At 38.4% G+C, this 23,177-nt stretch overlaps 1 protein-coding gene and 1 long non-coding RNA gene across 8 annotated transcripts in view; one reads left to right on the forward strand and one right to left on the reverse strand.

The window, feature by feature from the left end:
• Nucleotides 1-23,177, reverse strand: part of ITCH (itchy E3 ubiquitin protein ligase) — a 150,142-nt gene that overhangs the window by 21,568 nt on the left and 105,397 nt on the right. For all 6 annotated transcript variants that reach the window (XR_004742718.3, XM_035298060.3, XM_035298061.3 and 3 more), the window contains 8 exons: nucleotides 20,642-20,730; nucleotides 18,705-18,864; nucleotides 18,089-18,222; nucleotides 17,594-17,734; nucleotides 9,566-9,686; nucleotides 9,017-9,121; nucleotides 6,666-6,762; nucleotides 2,036-2,108 (listed from right to left, as the gene is read on the reverse strand). Coding sequence is in view for 5 of the 6 variants with exons in the window: in XM_035298060.3 (XP_035153951.3) it covers nucleotides 2,036-2,108; nucleotides 6,666-6,762; nucleotides 9,017-9,121; nucleotides 9,566-9,686; nucleotides 17,594-17,734; nucleotides 18,089-18,222; nucleotides 18,705-18,864; nucleotides 20,642-20,730 (920 nt within the window). In the remaining variant the exon portion in view is untranslated. The remainder of the gene's footprint in view (nucleotides 1-2,035; nucleotides 2,109-6,665; nucleotides 6,763-9,016; nucleotides 9,122-9,565; nucleotides 9,687-17,593; nucleotides 17,735-18,088; nucleotides 18,223-18,704; nucleotides 18,865-20,641; nucleotides 20,731-23,177) is intronic.
• Nucleotides 1-23,177, forward strand: part of LOC118153525 (uncharacterized) — a 35,970-nt gene that overhangs the window by 7,895 nt on the left and 4,898 nt on the right. Inside the window, exons 2-3 of one of the 2 annotated variants that reach the window (XR_004742719.3) lie at nucleotides 7,844-7,904; nucleotides 19,872-20,005. This is a non-coding gene — a long non-coding RNA (uncharacterized LOC118153525). Of the gene's footprint in view, nucleotides 1-7,843; nucleotides 7,905-19,871; nucleotides 20,006-23,177 lie in introns of those variants that run through there. The other variant, XR_008481136.2, reaches the window with a different exon arrangement.

The raw sequence follows: 23,177 nt of genomic DNA on the forward strand, positions 1-23,177 counted from the left end.
GATAGTCAAAAATCATAGAAACAGTAGTAGAATGATGATTGCCAGGACCTGGGGAGAGGGAGTCATGGGGAGTTATTGTTTAAAGCAGCAGTCTCCAACCTTTTTGGCAACAGGGAATGTTTTTGTGGAAGACAATTTTTCCATGGACAGGAGTGGGGAGGGAGGTGGTTTCGGAAAGAAACTGTTCCACCTGAGATCATTGGATTCTCATAAGAAATGCGCAATCTATATTCCTCACAAGTACAGTTCATAACAGGGTACTTGCTCCTATGAGAATCTAATGCCTCTGCTGAACTGGCAAGTGGCAAAGATCAGCAAGTAATGCTCACTCACCCTCTGCTCACCTCCTGCTGTGCAGCCCAGTTCCTAACAGGCTGGGACCAGGACTTGAGGAACCCTGCTTTAGTGGGTACTATTTCAATTTTGCAAGATGAAAAGTTTTGGGTCAGGACAGTGGCCTATAATCCCAGCACTTTGGGAGACCAAGGCAGGAGTACTGCTTGAGCTCAGGAGGCCAATACCAGCCTGAACAACAAAGTGAGATTCTGTCTCTACAAAAAGTTAGAAATTAGCCAGGTGTGGTAGCACACACCTGTAGTCCCAGCTACTTGGGAGGCCAAGGTGGGAGGATCACTTGAGCCTGGGAGGTGGAGGCTGCATGAGTGAAGACCGAGCTACTTACTGTACTCCAAGTCTGGGTGACAGAGTGAGGTATGTCTCAAAAAAAAAGAAAAGAAACAATTTTTGGACATGAATGGTGGAGATGGCTGCATAATGATGTGAATGTACTTAATACCACTGAATGATAAACACAAATGGTAAATTCTATGTTATGTATATTAAACACAACAATTTTAAAAAGGAATGAAATACTGATATATGCTAGACTATGGGTGAACATTGAAAACATGCTAAGTAAAAGAAACTACACACAAAAAAGTTATATATTTGGCTGGGCATGGTGGCTCATGCCTGTAATCCCAGCACTTTGGGAGGCCAAGGTGGGTGGATCACCAGGTCTGGAGTTCAAGACCAGCCTGGCCAACATGGTGAAACCCTGTCTCTACTAAAAACAAAAAATTAGCCATGCGTGGTGGTGCACGCCTGTAGTCCCAGGTACTCAGGAGGCTGAGGCAGGAGACTCACTTGAACCCAGGAGGCAGAGGTTGCAGTGAGCTGAGCTTGTGCCACCGTACCCCAGCCTGAGCAACATAGCAAGACTCTGTCTCAAAAAAAAGGTCATATATTTATTGTGATTCATTTTACATGAAATGCACAGAAAAGAAAAATTCATAGAGACAGAAAGTAGATTAGTGGTTACCAAGGACTGCACAGGGGGTAAATGGGGAGTGACTGCTAATGGGTACATGGATTTTGGGGAACGTAAAAAAATGTTCTGGAATTAGATAGTAGTGATGCTCACATAACCTCGTAAATACACTAAAAACCACTGAACTCTACTGTATAATTTAAGAGGGTAAGTTTTTATATAGCAATAAAATTCTTACTAAAACATTACATGTATATATAAAACATGTATAAAAACAAACAGGAATAGACAATAAAACAGTAAAGAGGTCAGATGTCCAGCAAGGACCATATATGATCACTAAAATATATTGTTATTAGGTTGAATTCCAAAGTATTAATACATTTGCTCTAAGGTAAGGATTAGATTTGGTTTTCTACATTTCTAGAAATGTAATTAAATTAGATTTAAAATGAGAGTATTTGTGGTCATGATCTTATAAAGTAGATCTCCTAACTTTGACTTCTTTTTCTGCTTTTAGAGAAAAGTTAAAAGAATTCTAAATCCCACATTAAAAAAAAAATTCAGATGTGAAAAAAGGAATTGTTTGCAAATAGTTTTAAGAAATCATTTTGGGGTAAACAAAATGCTCTAAAACAGCATTGCTGTGATGGCTGTGCTGCGCTCTAAATCTACTAAATATCACTTTTAATTTCTAGCTGGCTTTAAATAGCTACAGATAACTGGACAAAGGCTATTTTCTCTATTTTTTCTGATTGTACTTACCAGGTATGACTTCTGGGTAGCCAGTTTTCTTTCCCAACTTTTTCAATGCAGAATTTCTGTGGTCCATTGCTCCCTAAAACATAATGGAATCATAAAGTTTGTTAGTATAGTAGATCTCAAATTGTGTTCCCCAATCCAACAGCATCAGCATCATGAGGAAATTTGTTAGAACCATAAATCCACAGGCCCCCCACATCAGCCTACTAATTCAGAAACTCTGGATCGGGTGTGGTGGCTCATGCCTATAATCCCAACACTTTGAGACTAAGGTGGGCAGAGCACTTGAGGTCAGGAGTTTAAGATCAGCCAAGCCAACATGGTGAATCTTGATCTCTACTAAAAATACAAAAATTAGCCAGGTGTGGTGGGTGCATGCCTGTAATCCCAGCTACTGGGGAGACTGAGGCAGGAGAATTGCTTGAATCTGGGCAGCAAGGTTGCAGTGAGTCAAGATCATGCCACTGCATTCCAACCTGGGTGACAGAGCGAAACCCTGTCTCAAAAAAACGAAACAGAACAAAAACACAAAAACCCCAAACCAACCAACCAACCAACCAACCAACAAAAAGAAATTATACGGGTGGGGCTCAGCAATATGTGCTTTAACAAGCTCCCAGGTGATTCTGTTAAATGTAAAAGTTTGATGACTCATTTGTTAATATAAGCCCCAGAGGAGAAAATGCAGTTTTATCTAGCATTCCTTTAGTCAGAATAACACATGATGATGATTAATAAAAGCTTACACAAGAACACACAAAAAACTTCCTTACTGAAACACAATAAGGAAACTACAATAAAACTTGATTTAAGGTTTGGCTCGGTGGCTCACACCTGTAATCCCAATACTTTGGGAGGCCAAGGCGGGTGGATCACCTGAGGTTGGGAATTCGAGACCAGCCTACCAACATGGAGAAACCCCATCTCTACTAAAAATACACAATTAGCTGGGCATGGTGGCGCATGGCGCATGCCTGTAATTCTGGCTACTCAGGAGGCTGAGGCAGGAGAATCACTTGAACCCAGGAGGCGGAGTTTGCAGTGAGCTGAGATTGCGCCATTGCACTCCAGCCTGGGCAACAAGAGCACTAACTCTGTCTCAAAAAAAAAACAAAAACAACTTGATTTAAATACAGAATTGGTAAAACTTTGCGAAATGTAAACATCCTGGTGAATTCAGTATTATTAATGCTAAAACTTACAGATGAATGTATAAACAAAAAAACCAGACACAAGTATACACACAAAAATTCTTGCCTTTCATTTACCTGCTGCTGGAGATAGCTGTGAATAGTGATCATAAAAACACTGTTTTTTTTAAAAAAGATCATTACTGCTCCCTAGGAAGCATTTATTGGTGGTCTCAATGATTGGTAGTGCTACTAGATATTTTAATTACAAGGGGCCAAGAATACTAACTGTTATGTAATGTGTGACACTGCCAGACACAAAGAATTTTCTCATGTCCCACCTGACTAAACCCAGTATACCAAATATAAATTGTTAGTGCTTTTGTATTTAATCACACTGAACTGTTTTCACAAGTAGTTATGTAAAAAGTCCAGTAATACAGGAAAACATTATGAAAAAAGACAGGTGAAATTATTCTGTGGTGTTAAACACATAAATTAAAATGAACTCTGCATGTTCTTTCTACTCTCTCTCTATATATTTTGAGATAGAGTCTCTGTCACTCAAGCTGACGGCAGTGGCGCAGTCTTGGCTTAATGCAACCTCCACCTCCTGGGTTCAAGCAATTCTCATGCCTCAAAGTAGCTGAAATTACAGGTGTGCATTACTACACCCAGATAATTTTTATATTTTTAGTAGAGATGGGGTTTTGCCATGTTGGCCAGGCTGGTCTTGAACCCCTGGCCTCAAGTGATCCACCCACCTCGGCCTCCCAAAGTGCTGGGATTACAAGCGTGAGCCAACACACCCAGCCTCTACTCAATATTTTATAGAACTTTTTTTTTTTTTTTGAGGTGGAGTCTCCCTCTTTCATCTAGGCTGGAGTGCAGTGGGACAATCTCAGCTCACCAAAACCTCTGCCTCCCAGTTTCAGGCTATTCTCCTGCTTCAGCCTCCTGAATAGCTTGGATTACACATGCCCACTACTACACATTGCTAATTTTTGTATTTTTAGTAGAGATTGGGTTTCACCATGTGGGCCAGGCTGATCTTGAACTCCCAACCTCAAGTGACCCACCCATCTCGGCCTCCCAAAGTGCTGGGATTATAGGTGTTAGCTACTGCGCCCGGCCACATTTCTTTTCTAATAACTTTCTTTTCTTTCTTTCTTTTTTTTTTTTTAAGACACAGGATGTCACTATGTTGCTCATGCTTGAGTGCAATGATTATTCACAGAAGCAATTTTAGTGCATTACAGCCTTGAAATCGTGGGCTCCAGCAATTCTCCTGCCTCAGCCTCCCAAATAACTGGGACTACAGGTAGAAAAGGAAATCAGTATGTGGAATAGACATCTGCACTCCCATGTCTACTGCAACACCATTCATAATAGCTGAGACAGGGAATCAACTTAAGAGTCCATGACCAGGTAAACAGATAAAGAAAATGTGGTGTATAAACAAATTGGAATACTATTCAGCCATTTCGAAGAGCAAAATTCTGTCATTTATGACAACACAGATGAACATGAAGGACATTGTAAGTGACATAAGCCAAGCAGAAAAAGATAAATACTACATGCTCTCACTCATATGTGGAAGCTAAAAAAGCCAATCTCATAGAAGTACAAAGTGGAACAGTGGTAACTATAGAAAGGTAGCAGGAAGGAGGGGAGAGCCAAAGGTTAGTTAACAGATAAAAGTACAGATAGGCAGGAAGAATAAGTTCTAGTGTTCTACAGCACTACAGAATGACTATAATCAACAACAATTTATTGTGTGTGGGGGTATTTTTATTTTTGAGATGAGTTTTGCTCTTGTCGCCAGTATACGATTTCTTTCTTCTTTTCGCTCTCTGATCTCTCCTTTAAGTTGGCCTCCGGGCTAATTCCATTTTTTTTTTCCTTTGAGATGGAGTCTCACTCTGTTGCCCAGGCTGGAGTGCAGTGGCGAGATCTCAGCTCACTTGAACCTCTGCCTCCTGGGTTTTAAGTGATTTTCCTGCCTCAGTCTCCCGAGAAGCTGGAGCTACATGTGTGCATCACCACACCGGCTAATTTTTGTATTTTTAGTAGAGATGGGGTATCACCATGTTGCCCTAGCTGGTCTCAAACTCCTGAGCTCAAGCTATCTACCCACCTCACCCTCCTAAAGTGCTGGGATTATAGGAATGAGCCACTGTACCTGGCCCAGGCTATTTCCTTGTCTCATCCCTACATGCAGATGGTTCTAAGCATCAGCCTTCTACTCCTCTCTCTATTTCATTTCTGCCTAAGACCACACATTCTCACAGCATCCAGTGTCACTGTTCTGATGATTCAACTTCTGTTTCCTCTTAACTCTAACTCATACATTGTTACCTCTATAGCTGGTTCCCTGTAGACTTGGTTGTCTGGCAGTTACCTTAAATTCAGCAGGTTGTAAGCTGCTCAGCATCCTCCCCCAACATCTACAACCATATATACTCTTTTTTATACTTTCTAACTTCTCCATTGCTCCATGTTCCATAACATGACAATTATCTCTGATACTCCTCTCTTATACTTCATTTTCCATCAAGCTCTTTACCTGTTTCTACCTTTGTAACTTTCTCTAGCATCTGTCCCCTTCTTTTCTATTTCTATTTCCATCTCTTGATATCAGGTTCACATCATTGCTGCAATGATTTCTTCCAATCTCTAGGCTTTCACCATCTTTTAATCCACACTATATTTTTCTGTCAAATCTTCCTAAAGGCAGCTTGAGCAAGGTTTCCTCTCTTCAGAAAGTTCCACAGCTTCCAATACCCTCACGATAATATCCAAATTCTTTTGGATATTTTAAAGACCTTTCTGTATTCAAAATTACCTCCTTAGTTCTCCTAATTTTGACTCTGCTTCACTTGAAGCAGGCTTAGGTATCATAACTTCTCTGTGTATCGTCCTATGGTATTTGGAATAATGTTGGTATTAAGGAAATACCTGAATTCACTTACGTAATTTATTGTTTAGTAACAAAGTAAATATTGCTGTCATCACTCATCTCAATATACATTTTAAGCAGCAGATTACTATGTAACAGACACTTTCCCAGGGGCAAGAAATAAAAAGATGAAGAAGATATGAATCTATATCTCAAAGAGCTCGCAGTCTCCCAGGGAAGAGTGGTTTTAAACCCAATAGGGAAAGTATAATCCACTATTGTCTGCAATGATCTTCTCACATCATTAAATAATACAACCAATAGTGATTTTTTACTCACAAAAGATACATGTTTGGCAATGACTTAATGAATAGATTTACATACAGAAGACTGCTATTCTAATGAGCTAGCTTGAAGGTAAAAAATTTCTACAGAGGTAAGGACTAAAAATTATTTAAAAGGTTATACAAATCCACGCTAACTAAGAATAGTTAAGAAAATGGCTATTCTTGTCTTTGTTGTCTCCGATAGGCTGTATACACATTTATGTAAAGCAGCATGATAAACAATTTTCTGTATGGGAAAAGTGATCCTATATACATACCCATGAGATCAGCAAATCCTCCTACTGGCAACCGGCAGGTTCCAGTAACAAACTGTAGAAGTCTCATTCTCTTCTCATTATCAATTTCTTTAACAAACTGTTAAAAGTATATTTAAAAATATATATATGTCATACGTTACATTTGGCACACTAAACAAGAAAGAAAAATAATCATTTCAAATCTTTTATATATTGTTTTAGAAGTGGGGTCTTGCTCTGTGGCAGTGGTGCAATCACAGCTCTCTGCAGCCTCTAATTCCTGGGCGGCAGGCAATCCTCCCCCTCAGCCTCCAGAGTAGCTTCACCTATAGGTGCAAGCCACTGTGTCTAGTTCATTTCAAATCTTAAAGGAATCCCTGGTGTCCACTGCATTAGATACTTAACCCAGCACTATGGATAGAGGGCCATTTCCATGTTTATCAAAGCCCCACCAGCCTTTCCTTATATAAATCGTAGGACAATGTACTTACAGGGAGATATAAAAAGAAGGATGGCCTGAGACCAAGAGCTCCTTACTCATGCAGATTTAAGATTAATTCTTCTAGGGAAGCCCTTCCCCCCTCACCTCCCAACCCCAGATCTGCCCGTTTTATAGGATATTCATGTGGCTACATAGGATATAGACCTTGAGTCAGTATAGACTTTGCTGTTTTATGAACTCCTTTAATCAAACTCACAGAATTCTGATGCAGAATATATCCCAATAATCTCCTCTTCTCAATGTTCTTTAGGTTTTGGTATAGCCACACATAGCTAGAATTATGTGGTTTTTATCTCATACAATTCTGACTCAAAATGATAGGTTTCTAGACAATGTATCTAGTCTGTAGTATAACTATGTTGGCTCTGTCAAAAATTTTTTTGTAAGGAATGATTTCAATCCTATTTTACTATTATCCTACAATTATCCTATAATGTTAACCCTACTTGTTGCAGAAGCTCAGTTTAAGTTTCTCATATGAATTTCTTTACATGTATAGATTTTTTTAATTTAATTTTTTAAATTATAAAATATACTTAACATAGATTCACCATTTTAACCATTTTGAGTGTAATTCAGTGACACTAAGTACATTCACACTGTTGTGCAACCATCACCACTATTTCCAATTTTTTCATCATCCCAAGTAAAAACTATGTATGCATTAAACACTACTTCCCATTTTTGCTCCTTGCAGCTTCTGGTAACCCATATTCTACTTTCTGCCTCTATGAAGTTGCCCATTCTAGCAACCTCACGTAAGTAGAATCATACAGTATTTGTCCATTTGTGTCTGGCTTACTTCTCTTATCTTAAAATTCATAATGTTTTAAAGGTTTATTCATGTTGTAGCACATACTAAAAATCTCATTCCTTTTTAGGGCTGAGTAATATTCTAACAGACAGTCCCTGGCTTACAATTTTTTGACTTTATGATGGGTTTATTACTCCATTATAAGCTGAGGAGCACCTGGACTTACAATGGTTAGATTTATGATTTTTCAACTTTACAATGGGTTTTTATCAGGGTATTAAATGCATTTTCAACTCAGGATATTTTTTACTTATGTGAAGGATAAAACTCCTTTACAAGTCCAGGAGCAACTCTATATGTATATACCACATTTTGTGTGGGTAAATGGATGAATACTGGGGTACAGGTATCTGTTTGAGTCTCTGCTTTCAGTTTTTTGGGGGGTATACCAAGGATTGGAGTTCCTGGGTCTTATGTTAATTCTATGTTTAACTTTTTGAGGACCCACCAAACTATTTCCACAGTGGTATGGTATGTCACACTATCACCGACAGTGCATCCTTGGCAATGGTTGTTCTTCTCCACTTTAAGAGTAATACCAAGAAGTATGATGTGGTATCTCATTGTGGTTCTGATTTGCATTTCTCTAAATACTAATGATGCTGAACATCATTCACTATGCTTAAGGCAGACATTTTTAGAGAGATACCATTATGATTCTAAACCAGGTCTCTTAAATTTTGCTTTCTGAACATTACATAATAATTAATGAAGTATAAGTGATAAAAACCATGCTATAGACAGTCCTATAAAACTCCAAAATCAAAAAGAAAAAAAAAACCCAAAATCATTTACATCAAATGTAGGTAAACTTTATCATCTGGGAATTGTCTTACACTCTACTCTGGACAAAGATGCAAAGTATGTGTGGCTTACTTGGCTATAGTCTTAAAAGGATGCTATTATAATCTGTATCCATTTATTATAATGCACAGGATGGACTGAAGGGTCTATATACACTGGTACATTTTGACTTGTGACTCATTTCCATATGTGGTAAGCCAAGTCTAAAAAATTATGCTGTGTCAACTAATAAAAATAAATTTAAAAGCACACCTGCCAAAACCACATGATTTGTTTGCTGGTCCTCGTATAATGACGGTAGATGGCATGTCTTTGCCAGTCATTCAAATCAATCTCTTGCATTCCACATAAAAGGACCTTTTGGGATGAAAAAGACAAATTGTTTTCTTAGGTAATCGTACAAAAACAGCTAGACATAGATAAGAAAAGACTAAGATTAAGTAAACCTTTAGAAAAACAATCAGTAGGCTTTGACTTATCATGTATACATCAAGAATTATATCTACATTACTCAGAAAGGCAAGGTTCCAAGCACGATGTCATATATATACAAATTCAGGGAAGTCAGTCAGTTGTAGAGAAGCCCTAATATTTGTACTTTTTGGGGGGTAACACTATTGTTTTATCTTTGAATAAATTATAATTTTCTTGTAATTTTTGAGACACTGCGGATGTCTCAAAACATTTTGCCAGTATAAAAAATATTACAGTAACTGGAATGATGAGAAAGTGAGTTTAAAGCAGAAAACTGAAGGCATTATTTACTAGCATGGTACAGGAGAATGAAGGAAAACTCATTACCTCTAATTCCTTTGCATCGAAGTATTGCAAATATTGCTGGGGAAGAATTTCATTAAAGCCCTCAAAGAAAGCTTGTGTCTGTTCTTCAACACCTCGAGACAACCTCCATTCAGCTACCATTCTAGCAAACAAATATAAAAATCATATCAGGAAGTTTAGATCTTACTTTTAAATTCTGAGTATAAAAATAAATTTTAAAAAATTATCAAGCACTTAAAATATATTCAAAAGTAGGCCGGGCGTGGTGGCTCACGCCTGTAATCCCAGCACTTTGGGAGGCCGAGGCGGGTGGATCACGAGGTCAAGAGATCGAGACCATCCTGGTCAACATGGTGAAACCCCGTCTCTACTAAAAGTACAAAAAATTATCTGGACATGGTGGCGCGTGCCTGTAATCCCAGCTACTCAGGGCTGAGGCAGGAGAATTGACTGAACCCAGGAGGCGGAGGTTGTGGTGAGCCAAGATCGCGCCATTGCACTCCAGCCTGGGTAACGAGAGCGAAACTCCGTCTCAAAAAAAAAAAAAAAAAAAAAAAAATATACATATATATATATATATATATACACACACACACACACACACATATATATATATATATATATATTCAGAAGTAGAATATAATGAACCCCCTGTACACATATCCAAGCTTCATCACAATGCCCATCTATTTCTTCTATGCCCCTACTCATGCCCTAGATATCATATAATTTCATTTCATTTTTATTTATTTATTTTTTTGAGACGGAGTTTCGCTGTTGTTACCCAGGCTGGAGTGCAATGGCACGATCTCGGCTCACCGCAATCTCCGCCTCCTGGGTTCAAGCAATTCTCCTGCCTCAGCCTTCCGAGTAGCTGGGACTACAGGGGCGCACCACCATGCCCAGCTAATTTTTGTATTTTTAGTAGAGATGGGGTTTCACCTTGTTGACCAGGATGGTCTCGATCTCTTGACCTTGTGATCCACCTGTCTCGGCCTCCCAAAGTGCTGGGATTATAGGCGTGAGCCACCGCACCAGGCCCCCCCCACCTTTTTTTTTTTTTTTTTTTTTTGAGATGAGGTCTCACTCGAGCTGAAGAACAGTGGCACAATCTTGGCTCACTGCAGTCTCAACTTCCTGGGGTCAAGTAATCCTCCTGCCTCATCCTCCGGAGCAGTTGGGAATATAGGTGTGTAATACCATGCCTGGCTAATTTTTGTTTTTGTTAGTAGAGATGGCATCTCTCTGTGTTGCCCAGGCTGGTTTTAAAGACCTGGACTTAAGTGATCTTCTTGGTGCAGCCTCCCAAAGTGCTGCGATTACAAGCATGTGACACCATATCCAAGCCATATAATTTATTTTTCTTTTGTTTTGTTTTTGTTTTTTGGACAGGGTCTCACTCTGTTGCCTAGGCTGGAGTGCGGTGACACAATCTGGGCTCACTGCAGCCTCTGCCAACCAGGTCTAAGTGGTTCTTCTGCATCAGCCTCCCGAATAGCTGGCATTACAGGTGTGCACCACCATGCCTCGCTAATTTTTGTATTTTTATAAAAGATGGGTTTCACCATGTTGGCCAGACAGGTCTTGAACTCCTGACCTCAAGTGATCCATGTGCCTTCTACCAAAGTGCTCAGATTACAGGTGTGAGCCACTGTGACCGGCCTGTGTAATTTCATTTTGAAAAAATATTTCAGTATATGTCTCTACAACGTGAGGATTTTTTTAAAGAACATAATTATAAAAACATGACTGCATCACTGTTTTATCAACCTAGAATTCTAAATCTAGTGACAATACCCTTTAGAAAACGAAGGTGAAATAAAGATGTTTTCATATAAAAGCTGAGAAAATGTATTGCCAGGAGAAGCATACTAAGCCAAAGGGAAATGATCTTAGATTTAAAAAAATGAATCTGAGGAAGTAAGGAGAACTAGAAATAGTAATGTGAGTAAATATAAGATTATTTTTAGGGGCCAGGCGCGGTGGCTCACGCCTGTAATCCTGGCACTTTGGGAGGCTGAGGCAGGTGGATCACGAGGTCAAGAGATCGAGACCATCCTGGTCAACATGGTGAAACCCCGTCTCTACTAAAAACACACAAAAAAATTAGCTGGGCATGGTGGCGCGTGCCTGTAATCCCAGCTACTCAGGAGGCTGAGGCAGGAGAATTGCCTGAACCCAGGTGGCGGAGGTTGTGGTGAGCCAAGATTGTGCCACTGCACTCCAGCCTGGTAACAAGAGTGAAACTCTGTCCCAAAAAGAAAAAAAGATTATTTTTGAAAATAGTTAAAAATTAAAGAATAGCAGTAATAAAGTATTATATTTATAACAGGTAGAAATAATACACGACAACAACAGCACAAACAGCTGGAATGAGGAAAAATGGAATTATATTATGAGCTTCTTATATTGTCTAAGTACTGTTTTGGGTCAATAGGGATGTTAGATGAATATTAATCATAATCATTAGAGTCTCCACTACAGTCAAACAAAGAGGTATAGAAAAGATAAAAAAGAAAAGTAAAAATTACCTTATTAATTCAAAGAAGGCAAGGAAGAACAAAGAAAGTTGGGAAAAACAAAAAGCAAGGCAAAATAGCAAAACAAATAGCAATGATTAGACCAAAGTCCAACCAAATCAGTAATAAAATTAAACATAAATATACTGAACACTTCAATGATAAAGTAGAGATTATCAGACAGAATAAAAATAGTTAAGACCTAAGAAACACTTTTAAATACAATGACAGTGGCTGGGTGTGGTGGCTGACATCTATAATCCCAGCACTTTGGGAGGCTGAGGCGGCGGATCCCTTGAGCACAGGAGTTCAGTACTAGCCTGAGCAACATGGTGAAACCCTATCTTGTCATGTGGGTGTGGCAGCATATGCCCATATAGTACCGGCTGCTTGGGGGCTGAGGCCAGAGGATTGCTTGAACTTCCAGAAGTGGAGGCTGCAGTGAGCCAAGATTTTGATACTGCACTCCAGCCTGGGTGACAAAGTAAGACCCTGTCTCAAAAAAATAAAAATAGAAAATAAAAAATAAATAAACGCCTGTAATCCCAGCACTTTGGGAGGCTGAGGCGGGTGGATCACGAGGTCAAGAGATCGAGACCATCCTGGTCAACATGGTGAAACCCTGTCTCTCCTAAAAATACAAAAAATTAACTGGGCATGGTGGCATGTGCCTGTAATCCCAGCTACTCCTGAGGCTGAGGCAGGAGAACTGCCTGAACCCAGGAGGCGGAGGGTGCAGTGAGCCAAGATCGCGCCATTGCACTCCAGCCTGGGTAACAAGAGCGAAACTCTGTCTCAAAAAAAAAATAAATAAATAGAAAATAAAAATAAAATAAAATAAAATAATATAATGGTGAAAAACACAACATTCCAAAATTTGTGGCAAGGAGCAGTGGCTCACGCCTGTAATCCAGACACTTTGGGATCACCTTTGGGATCAGGTAGGCAGATCACCTGAGGTTAACAATTCCAGACCGGTCTGGCCAACATGGCAAAACCTCGTGTCTACTAAAAATACAAAAATTAGCCAGATGTGGTGGTGGGTGCCTGTAATCCTAGCTACTCAGGAGGCTGAGACAGGAGGATCACTTGAATCTAGGAGGTGGAGGTTGCAGTGAGCCAAGATCGCGACTCTGCACTGTAGCTTGGGCAACAGAGCGAGACTCCGTCTCAAAAAAAAAAAAAATTGTGGTCTTGATGCAGTGGCTCATGCCTGTAATTCCATCACTTCGGGAGACCAAGGTGGGAAGACTGCTTGAATCCAGGAGTTTCAGACCAGCCTGGGAAACATAGTGAGACCCATCTCCTGCAAAATAAGTTAGCCAGGCATGATTGCACATGCCTGTGGTTCCAGCTGCTTGGGAGGCTGAGGTGGGAGGATAGCTGGAGCTCAGGAGAGGCTGAGGCTACAATGAGCCATGACTGTACCACCACACACTCCAACCTAGGGAACACAGTGAGACTCGATCTCAGAAAGAAAAAATTGTGAGATACAGCTAAAGAAATACTTAGTTGGAAATTTGCAGTTCTAAATGCTTATATTAGAAAATAGAAGGTGGGAGGATAGCTTGAGGCAAGGAGTTTGAGACCAGCCTGTGCAAATTAGCAAGACCACATCCCTACAAAAATAAAAATAACCAAAAAATTAGCTGGGCACAGTGGCTTGTACCTATAGTCCCAGCTACTCGGGAGGATGAGGCAGGGGGATCCTTTGATCCCAGGTGTTTAAGACAGCAGTGAGCTCTGATTGTGCCACTGTACCTCAGCCTTAGCAATAGAGAAAGATCCTGTCAAAAAATAAATCTAGAACTATCATAAGAAGATATAAGAAGGAGGAGGGAACAAGGGAAAGAGAAAAGTTTCTAAAATCAATGAACTGAAACATTTAAGAACTCCTACAATCAATAATAAAAAAACAACCCAATTTTGGAATGGACAAAAGATTTGGATACATACATCACAAAAGAAGGCTACAAATGATCAATATGCACAGAAAAACACACTCAACACTACTGATGAAGAAAGAAATGGGAATTAAAACCATGAGATACTACTGACAACACTGAACTGGCAAGAATGTGAAGCAACTCTCAAATATCGCTAATAGGACTGCAAAATGGCATAAATACTTTGGGAAACTGTTTGGAAGTTTCGAATGAAGTTACACACCTTCCCAGTGATTTCACTCCTAGGTATTTACTCAAGAAAAATACGTCCACAAAAAGACTCCAAAAAATGTTGATAGCAGCTTTACTCATAATAGTCCCAGACTGGGAAACAACCAAAACATTTATCACCAAGAGAAGGGATAAACAAATTTTGAGATATACACAACATGGAATATTTCTTAGCAATAAAAAGGTATAAAATACTGATATAAACAATACAGCTGAATCTCACAAACACCAAATAAAAGAAAAAAATCAGACACTAAATGCCAGATATAAGAGTACATACTCTATGATTCCACTTTAGGGAGTTTAAAATCAAAAACAGTTATAGAAATAAAACTAAAGAGAAATGGTTACCCACCTCAGGGGCTGGGAGAAGGGAGGTGTGTATTGCCCCCTTATGGGGTCCAGAATAGAAAAAAAAAAAAGTTCCACAATTTCATTTGGGTCATGTTTACATGGACATGGTGCTATATGAAATAGTGTTTACAGAACTGGTATTTAAATGAATAATCTAGCACAACTTCTATCCATAAAATGCTCACATTTGGGCTGATATATATATATTTGTCAATTCAACGTATACACTTAAGATCAGTGCATTTTACTCCAAGTAAATGATACTTCTTAAAAAAATACTAAAAAAAAACCCAAACTCTGAAATTTTAAGCAAACCATTATTGAAGTAGATAGTCAAAACCTTTTTAGCTGCCCATTATCTTAAAATGTTATATTGCCAACAATGAAACTATTGAGGAACATGTATTATTAGTACATCTCTTGGTTACCTGGAATCTTCAATCATTACCTCTATGGAATATTATATATGTCATAGGAAAATCTAGACATATTATAACAAAACTGGAAAACTGACAAAAACAAATTAACTGATTACATTTTAAAAGGACATTTCAAAACAAACTTTTAAAAGGATAGAATGTTTACCAATAAATAATGACTATTCACTGTGTTAAATAGTATACTTTCAATTATGGAGGGAAAATCCAGGTAAGAAACCCAGAAACTAGAACTGAAGAAGCAGATATGCTAACTTTAACTCTGATTAGAAATAATTGCTGTTGAGAAGGTATGAATGAACTATTAGCTCTTGAGACTAGAAGTATGAACCAATAGAGAGAATTAGAATTAGAAAACATCATTTTAGTTATAAATTTTACCCAACCATATGATATAGATTTGCTGTGTCCCCACCCAAATCTCATCTTTTAGCTCCCATAATTCCCATGTGTTGTAGGGAAGAGCCAGTCGGAGATAACTGAATCATGGGGGTGGGTCTTTCCCATGTTGTTCTCAGTATAAATCTCACAAGATCTCATGGTTTTAAAATGGACGTTTCCCTACACAAGATCTCTCTTTGCCTGCTGCCATTCATGTAAGATATGACTTGCTCCTCTTTGTTTTATCAGCAGCGTGAAAACAGTAAATTGTTACCAGGAGTGGGGTGATGCTGAAGATGCTGAAAATGTGGAAGCAACCTTAAACTGGGTAACAGGCAGACGTTGGAACAGTTTGAAGGGCTCAGAATAAGACAGGAAAATGTGGGAAAGTTTGGAACTTCTAGAGTCTTGCTGAATGGCTTTGGCCAAAATGCTGATAGCAATATGGACAATAAAAGTCCAGGCTGAGGTGGTCTCAGATGGAAATAAGAAACTTTTTGGGAAATGAAGCAAAGGTGACTCTTGTTATGTTTTAGCAAAGAGACTGAGGCATTTTGCTCCTGCCCTAGAGACTGGTGGAACTTTGTACTTAAGAGAGATGATTTATGGTATCTGACAGAACAAATTTCTAAGTAGTAAAGCATTCAAAAGGAGACTTGGGTGCTGTTAAAGGCATTCAGTTTTGTAAGGGAAACAGCATAAAAGTTCAGAAAAATTTGCAGTCTGACAATGCCAAGAAAATCTCATTTTCTGAGGAGAAATTCAAGCTGGCTATAGAAATTTGCATACGTAATGAGGAGCCAAATGTTAATCCCCAAGACAATGGGGAAAATGTCTCCAGGGCATGTTTGAGGTCTTCATGGAAGCACCTCCCATCACAGGCCCATAGGCCTAGGAGTAAAAAATGGTTTCCTGGGCTCCGCCCAGGGTCCCCATGCTGTGTGCAGTCTAGGGACTTGGTGCCCTACGTCCCAGCTGCTCCAGCATGACTAATAGGGGACAAGGTACTGCTCAGGCTGTTGCTTCAGAGAGTGGAAGACTCAAGCCCTGGCAGATTCCACATGGTGTTGAGCCTCCAGGTGCACAGAAGGCAAGAACTGAGGTTTGGGAATCTCTGCTTAGATTTCAGAAAATGTATAGAAATGCTTGGATGCTCAAGCAAAATTCTGCTCTAGGGGTGGGGCCCTCATGGAGAACCTCTGCTAGGACAAAGTACAACTCATCTTGTAGCTCTAATCATTCCCATGTGTGTGAGAGAGACCCAGTGGGAAATAACTGAATCATGGGGGTGGGTTTTTCCCATGCTGTTCTCGTGATAGTAAGTCTCACACAAGATCTCATGATGAGGTGTTTTTTGCTGTTTTTTTTTGTTTGTTTGTTTGTTTTTTTTTTTTTTTGGAATGGAGTCTTGCTTTGTCACCAGGCTGGAGTGCACTGGCGCAATCTCAGCTCACTGCAATCTCTGCCTCCCAGGTTCAAGCAATTCTCCTGCCTCAGTCTCCCGAGTAGCTGGGATTATAGACATGCACAACCACACCCAGCTAATTTTCATATTTTTAGTAGAGATGGGGTTTCACCATGTTGGCCAGGATGGTCTCGATCTCCAGACCTCGTGATCCCCCTGCCTCAGCCTCCCAAAGTGCTGGGATTACAGGTGTAAATTACCATGCCCATCCAATGATGATGTTTTAAAAACAGGAGTTTCCCTGCACAAGCTCTCTCTTTGCCTGCTGCCATCCATGTAAGATGTGACTTGCCCCTCCTTGCCTCCCGCCATGATTGTGAGGCCTGACATGTGGAACTGTAAGTCCATTAAACATGTTTCTTTCGTAAATTGCCCAGTCTTGGGTATGTCTTTATCAGCAGCATGAAAGCGGACTAATATACCTTACAATATTCGCTGTGAAAATATCTGAATATATATTTGAGATTATTTTAAATGACTTGTTATACAGTATAGTGCTTACAGAACTGATGTTTACAAGAGTGACCCTGCATGACTTTTATCCTTAAAACTCTTTTAAAAACACTTTAAAAGACTCTTTTTAGAAATGAAAAATGACTGCCTACATAGGATAATGATTAGTAGAGAGATAAATATTATTTTTGTAGATATTAGTAAGCAATTATTAATGTGCTGTAGTTCAACAAAAAGTGAAATGTAAAAAGGAGCACTCTCACCTGATGTATTCCTCTTTATTTTCTTCTGTTACAAGAATATTGCCACCATTAGGTTTCAGATCATGACTCTTAATTTCACCCAGAATTTCTTTGTCAACAGAGAAGTACATTTCCAGACCACATTCCTCAATATTGTTTTCTCTGCACAAATGAAATTAGAACTATGTGTTATATCCACCAATTCAATCATAATTTATAAGTTTTTAACTAAAGGCTCATGTTCTTAAATAATTAATAATATTAATATTAAGCTGTAATGTTAAAATGAGAAGAAAATGGAAGATTCTATTCTAAGGTCAACATATTATTGCCAAAGATTTAGGGTATATTTTTGTAAAATTTATCATATTGAATAAAAACACAGGTTTGATATATAGTATAGATCATTTAAATGCAATAAACCAATTATGTGCTTACAGTTTAAGTAAGTTGCCAATACCACATGGAACACATATAAACTATATTTTAATAAATTACATGGAAAAAGAAACTTACTTAACCCAGATGAGAGAATTGTAAAATTCTGGATCAATAGATTCTAAATCCTTGAGTCCAACTGGTTTGTTCAAGATACGCTTATAGAATGGTAAAGAAAAACCTGTGTCTATGAATTTCCCATGGAACAGAGCCTATGAAAAAAGGAAACAAGAGCACTTACAATAATTGTACAATAATCATTTTATTTCAATATGTTAGATGAATTTTTATTTAGAAATGCTTCCCTGGTGGGGCACAGTGGCTCACACCTGTAATCCCAGCACTTTGGAAGGCTGAGGCAGTGGATCACCTGAGATCAGAGGTCAACACCAGCCTGGCCAAAATGGTGAAACTCTGTCTCTACTAAAAATACAAAAATCAGCCAGGCATGTGTTGCACACCTGTAATCCCAGCTACTCAGGAGGTTAGCCAAGGAGGCAGGGGTTACAGTGAGTGGAGATTGTGACACTGCACTCGAGCCTGGGCAACAAAGCAAGACTATGACTCAAAAACAAAAAATAAAACAAAACCAAAAAACACTTCCCTTTAACTTGAATGATCTGTTATGGCACCTACGAGAAAATTTAGTATTGCTGAATAAGCAAAGTAAACATAATTCTTGACCTGCACTTACCATGGCAATAAACCTGCCAATAAAACGAAAATATTTCAGGTGATCTGGATTGATGTAAGAAGCAGGGTTTATCTGCAAGCAGTAGTTATCTTTCCCTGCATATTCAAACAGGCAATACATTGGGTTCAACACTTCATGTGACAAAAGAAAGAACCATTCTCTGAAATCAAAAGAAAATTTATGATGAAAAATCTTGTAGGTTACCATGCCAACAAATCAAAGAACAGTGCTATAAAGTTCTCAGGGTTCTATACCCCACAGCTAGTGAGAGTTTTCTAATCTCATGTTGATTTTTATTGCTTCTGTTCAAACTCACATCTATTTTGCAGGGATGGTAGCATAAAACCTACTACATTTCAAAGAATCTAAGACATCATTACACCTTTATGTTATGAATCACTAAACAGTTTTTTCCCAATTTTAACTGCAATACATCTTAATTTCAGAGATATTATAACACGAAAATACCAGTAATAGAATCAATGAAATACTATTCATAGGCAAAATTAAAATTCACTATTGACCCATGTGAGTAGAGTGGCTGAAATCAATCTAATATGCCATTTATTTCTAAGTCCCATAATAATCCCCATCAAGTGCCACTACTCCCTACACATTAATGAATATGAAGAATCTTCCAATTTCACAGAGGCAGTAAAGCACTTAATTAAAGCCACTCACATATTAGAAAATCCTCTGAGAGACTCTAAGTGAAATACTGTGAAAATATGAACCAATATTAACATAAGATTATGGTTACTAAAACTACGTAACATGGGTGATCCAGGGCAATACATGAGGCATAAACGTGTAATCTGGATCTCTTTTCCTGTTAGTTCATGCCTCTTATGATAAGTATATCTCGTGATATACTTTAATATTGCCAGTTGATTTTCTTCTTAAGAATGAATTATTTTCTCCTCTTCAATTGCCTTTAACTTATACAAAATTACGTTTCTACTCATATTTATTATTTATCTATAATTACATCATTAAATTGAAATAATTTAATGAAACACAATATAAATAAGAACTACTAAAATATAATGTCAGCCCCAGTTAGTGAGCATGCGAAGACACAGAATCTGAACTAGGTAATTAATAAACAATATTTCTACACTTCACAATAATCCTAGAAATGTAGATATTATTATTCTTATCTTACAGATGAAAATATTTGCCCAACGTCACACTACTGGAAGCAGAAGAAAGATTCAAATCCAGTCTTGATCCCAAAGTCCTTGTCTTTGCACAATGCCATCTCTTTTTTTTCCTTTACTTTTGCACAATGCCATCTCTATGCAAATTTTTAACTTGGTGTGATATATTATTATGGAATAAGCAAAGCAGTTCTCACTTGAGACTATCTTCCAGGAACTGATTCCAAGCTCCAATATGAAGAAAGCAGAATTAAGACTTTCAACTCCTATTTCCTACAGCCTTCTATATTTTCATGACAAATATACTAATCTCAGTTGCAAACTGAGTAACTATTACATGTATCGGTAATCTGTGGTGGGGGAAATGACCTGATCTCTATAAGGCCTTGTATTTTCTGTGGAACAGATATGAGAGGTGGTAGACGGAACAATGGTTACTGGTTAGATGATACAAAGACCGTGTCCAGGCTCTACAATTTATTATGTGCCTTAGGTGAGTCTCTAAGCCTCTTTGTTATCCTGTAAAATTCTATCTCACTCTAAGGTTACCCTGAAGATTAAATGGGTGATGGGGGTGAAATAAATCACCTGCACATGACACAGAAAGTGCTGAATTAAATGTTTTTTGAAATTCTGTAGCTACAGCGTAGTAAAGGTATAATTTGATATATTTCATTTTCCTAAAATATAATATTGAGAAAATAATACTTGCAAGCAAAGTGTAATGGTACCTTTGGAGGAAAGGAACTAAGTTCTGAGTATTCATATTATCACTACCTTGCTACACCTCCATAATCTAAACCTTCTTCTCCTGGAAAAATCACCCACAAACGTCTTCGCAGATCTTGGGGACTGAAGCTCATTATCTAAAAAAACAATAAAGTAAAATAATTGGTGAAAAAAGCTATTAAAACATTGTCTACCACTTCTAAGTTTGACATCTCCTTCATTGTAGGTAATTTAAATCTCCCATGACATAGAAAGGTGTTCATGGTCTAGTCAAAACCACACATACAGAAAATACATTATAGTAAACTTTAATAATTTTTTTATTATACACATCTATATTTTTATATACTTTATACACATGTAATTTTATTTATTTATTTATTTTTGAGATGGAGTCTCGTTCTCGTTCTTGTTCCCCAGGCTGAAGTACAATGGTATGATGTTAGCTCACTGCAACCTCCGCCTCCTGGGTTCAAGCCATTCTCCTGCCTCAGCCTCCCGAGTAGATAGAACTACAGGCACACACCACCACACCCAGCTAATTTTGTATTTTTAGTAGAGATGGGTTTTCTCCATGTTGGCCAAGTTTGTCTTGAACTCCTGACCTCAGAAGATCAGCCCACCTTGGCCTCTGAAAGTGCTGAGATTATACGCATGAGCCACCGCGCCTGGCTGTGATTTTATTTTTAATGATGCTACTATTGACTTACCATGTTGCTTATATCAATTACTTACAATACAGATGGGCATGGTCAGAGGTTAGGTGGAGTTTTTCTGGTTTGGTTATTAGGTTTGGTTTTGATTAACAGCCAAAGGTACACTAACAGCTAAACCAGTGGCTGTAGAGAGACCCAGTTAACTCTGGAAACTCATTCTCAGTGGCAACCTATAAATACCTAGAAAAACTACTCAAATTTTGTGTCCCACTGTAGGTGGTTAATACGATCATTTTAATTTTTTTTTTTTTTTTGCACTCAGAATATGATTCAGTTCCAATGCAGGATCATCTTCATATTTGAAGGACAGTACCATTACTGAGCTACAATGAATATGTCATTTGGTTTCCTGCCATGTAAAACTAGTTATATGACCAAAATTGTATGCGTATAGCACTGCATATATCAATTACTCTTAGGAAAAAAATATGTAAGAACCTGGAAAGGGAGAAGTTGATATAATGCCTATACTTTATCAAGTGATAAGAATGAATTTTTTTGGGGGGGGATGAATTCTCACATATAAATATCCAGAGAGGATCAGTAAATAACTTGCTTATGCCAAGGTTCTCTCAGTTCCCCCACAAAACTATCGCATTTATAATTCACATCCCACTCAAGCCAGAAAGTCCCAGATGTAACAAAAAAATTCTATGCTTATGATATATGTATATGTTTATGCCAAGTATTCTACAAATAGTATAGGCTAGGTATATAGCAACCCAAATGAGAAATGTTACAAGGTAAAAACTATATTTAAATAATTCCTTTTAACAAATGCCTAATATGAAGGAAAAACATTGTTTTCTCCTGTATTTTCCCCCATAACCAGTTGTGCTATGTTAACAGAAGAAACACTATCCAGAGCAATTTTATCCAACAGCTATCCAAAGAAAATCTGATGCTAATGCTAATTTTGCAATTAGTTTTGTTACCTTTTTTTTTTGAGACGGAGTTTCGCTCGTTACCCAGGCTGGAGTGCAATGGCGCGATCTCAGCTCACTGCAACCTCCGCCTCCTGGGTTCAGGCAATTCTCCTGCCTCAGCCTCCTGAGTAGCTTGGATTACAGGCATGCGCCACCATGCCCAGCTAATTTTTTGTATTTTTAGGAGAGACGGGGTTTCACCATGTTGACCAGGATGGTCTCGATCTCTTGACCTCATGATCCACCCGCCTCGGCCTCCCAAAGTGCTGGGATTACAGGCGTGAGCCACAGCGCCTGGCCTAGTTTTGTTACTTTTGTGACAATTTTAAATAACTGTTTTAGCGCCATGTAGTCTGTTATTCTACAAAAGACTTTAGGTTTCAAAGTCGAAAGATAAGGGAACAGTTTAACATGTTTTGTAACTTTCCAGTACTGGTACTAGGAAGTTGTTTCAAGAAACTCATCCAACAGAGTGATAAAAGGATAGTTCTGAACATAAAAATTAGAAATGGGCAAAGACTAGGGTGGGGAATGGCCTTTGATACTTAGATCAAGGAGATGACTCATAATTCTCTAAATGGCCTCAATATAGCTCCAGTTCCCACTAAAACGTTTTCTGCAACTACATAGCAGGATGCCAACTGGCTTTTTCCTTTAATGTCAATAATTGAAGTTCTATTAGGAAATGAACGAAACTGATTCTGAAAGCAAGCAGTTAGCTACTATCAACTGTCTCAATCTGTTTTCCCTTTGCATTCAGTTCCATACTTCTTAAAGCTGTAGTTGCTGCAATATCACTGGTGCCTGAAAATAAAGAATCACTTTGCATCTGGCTATAAAACAAGGACTAACCAGATGTTTTCATTTTAAGAGATTTTTTCAGTTATTTTAATCTTCTATATAACACAATTACTTTAACATTTAGTTGCAGTAGGTTATTAG

This window comes from Callithrix jacchus, chromosome 5 (genome assembly GCF_049354715.1).
Source record: "Callithrix jacchus isolate 240 chromosome 5, calJac240_pri, whole genome shotgun sequence".
NCBI classification, from domain to species: Eukaryota; Metazoa; Chordata; class Mammalia; order Primates; family Cebidae; genus Callithrix; species Callithrix jacchus.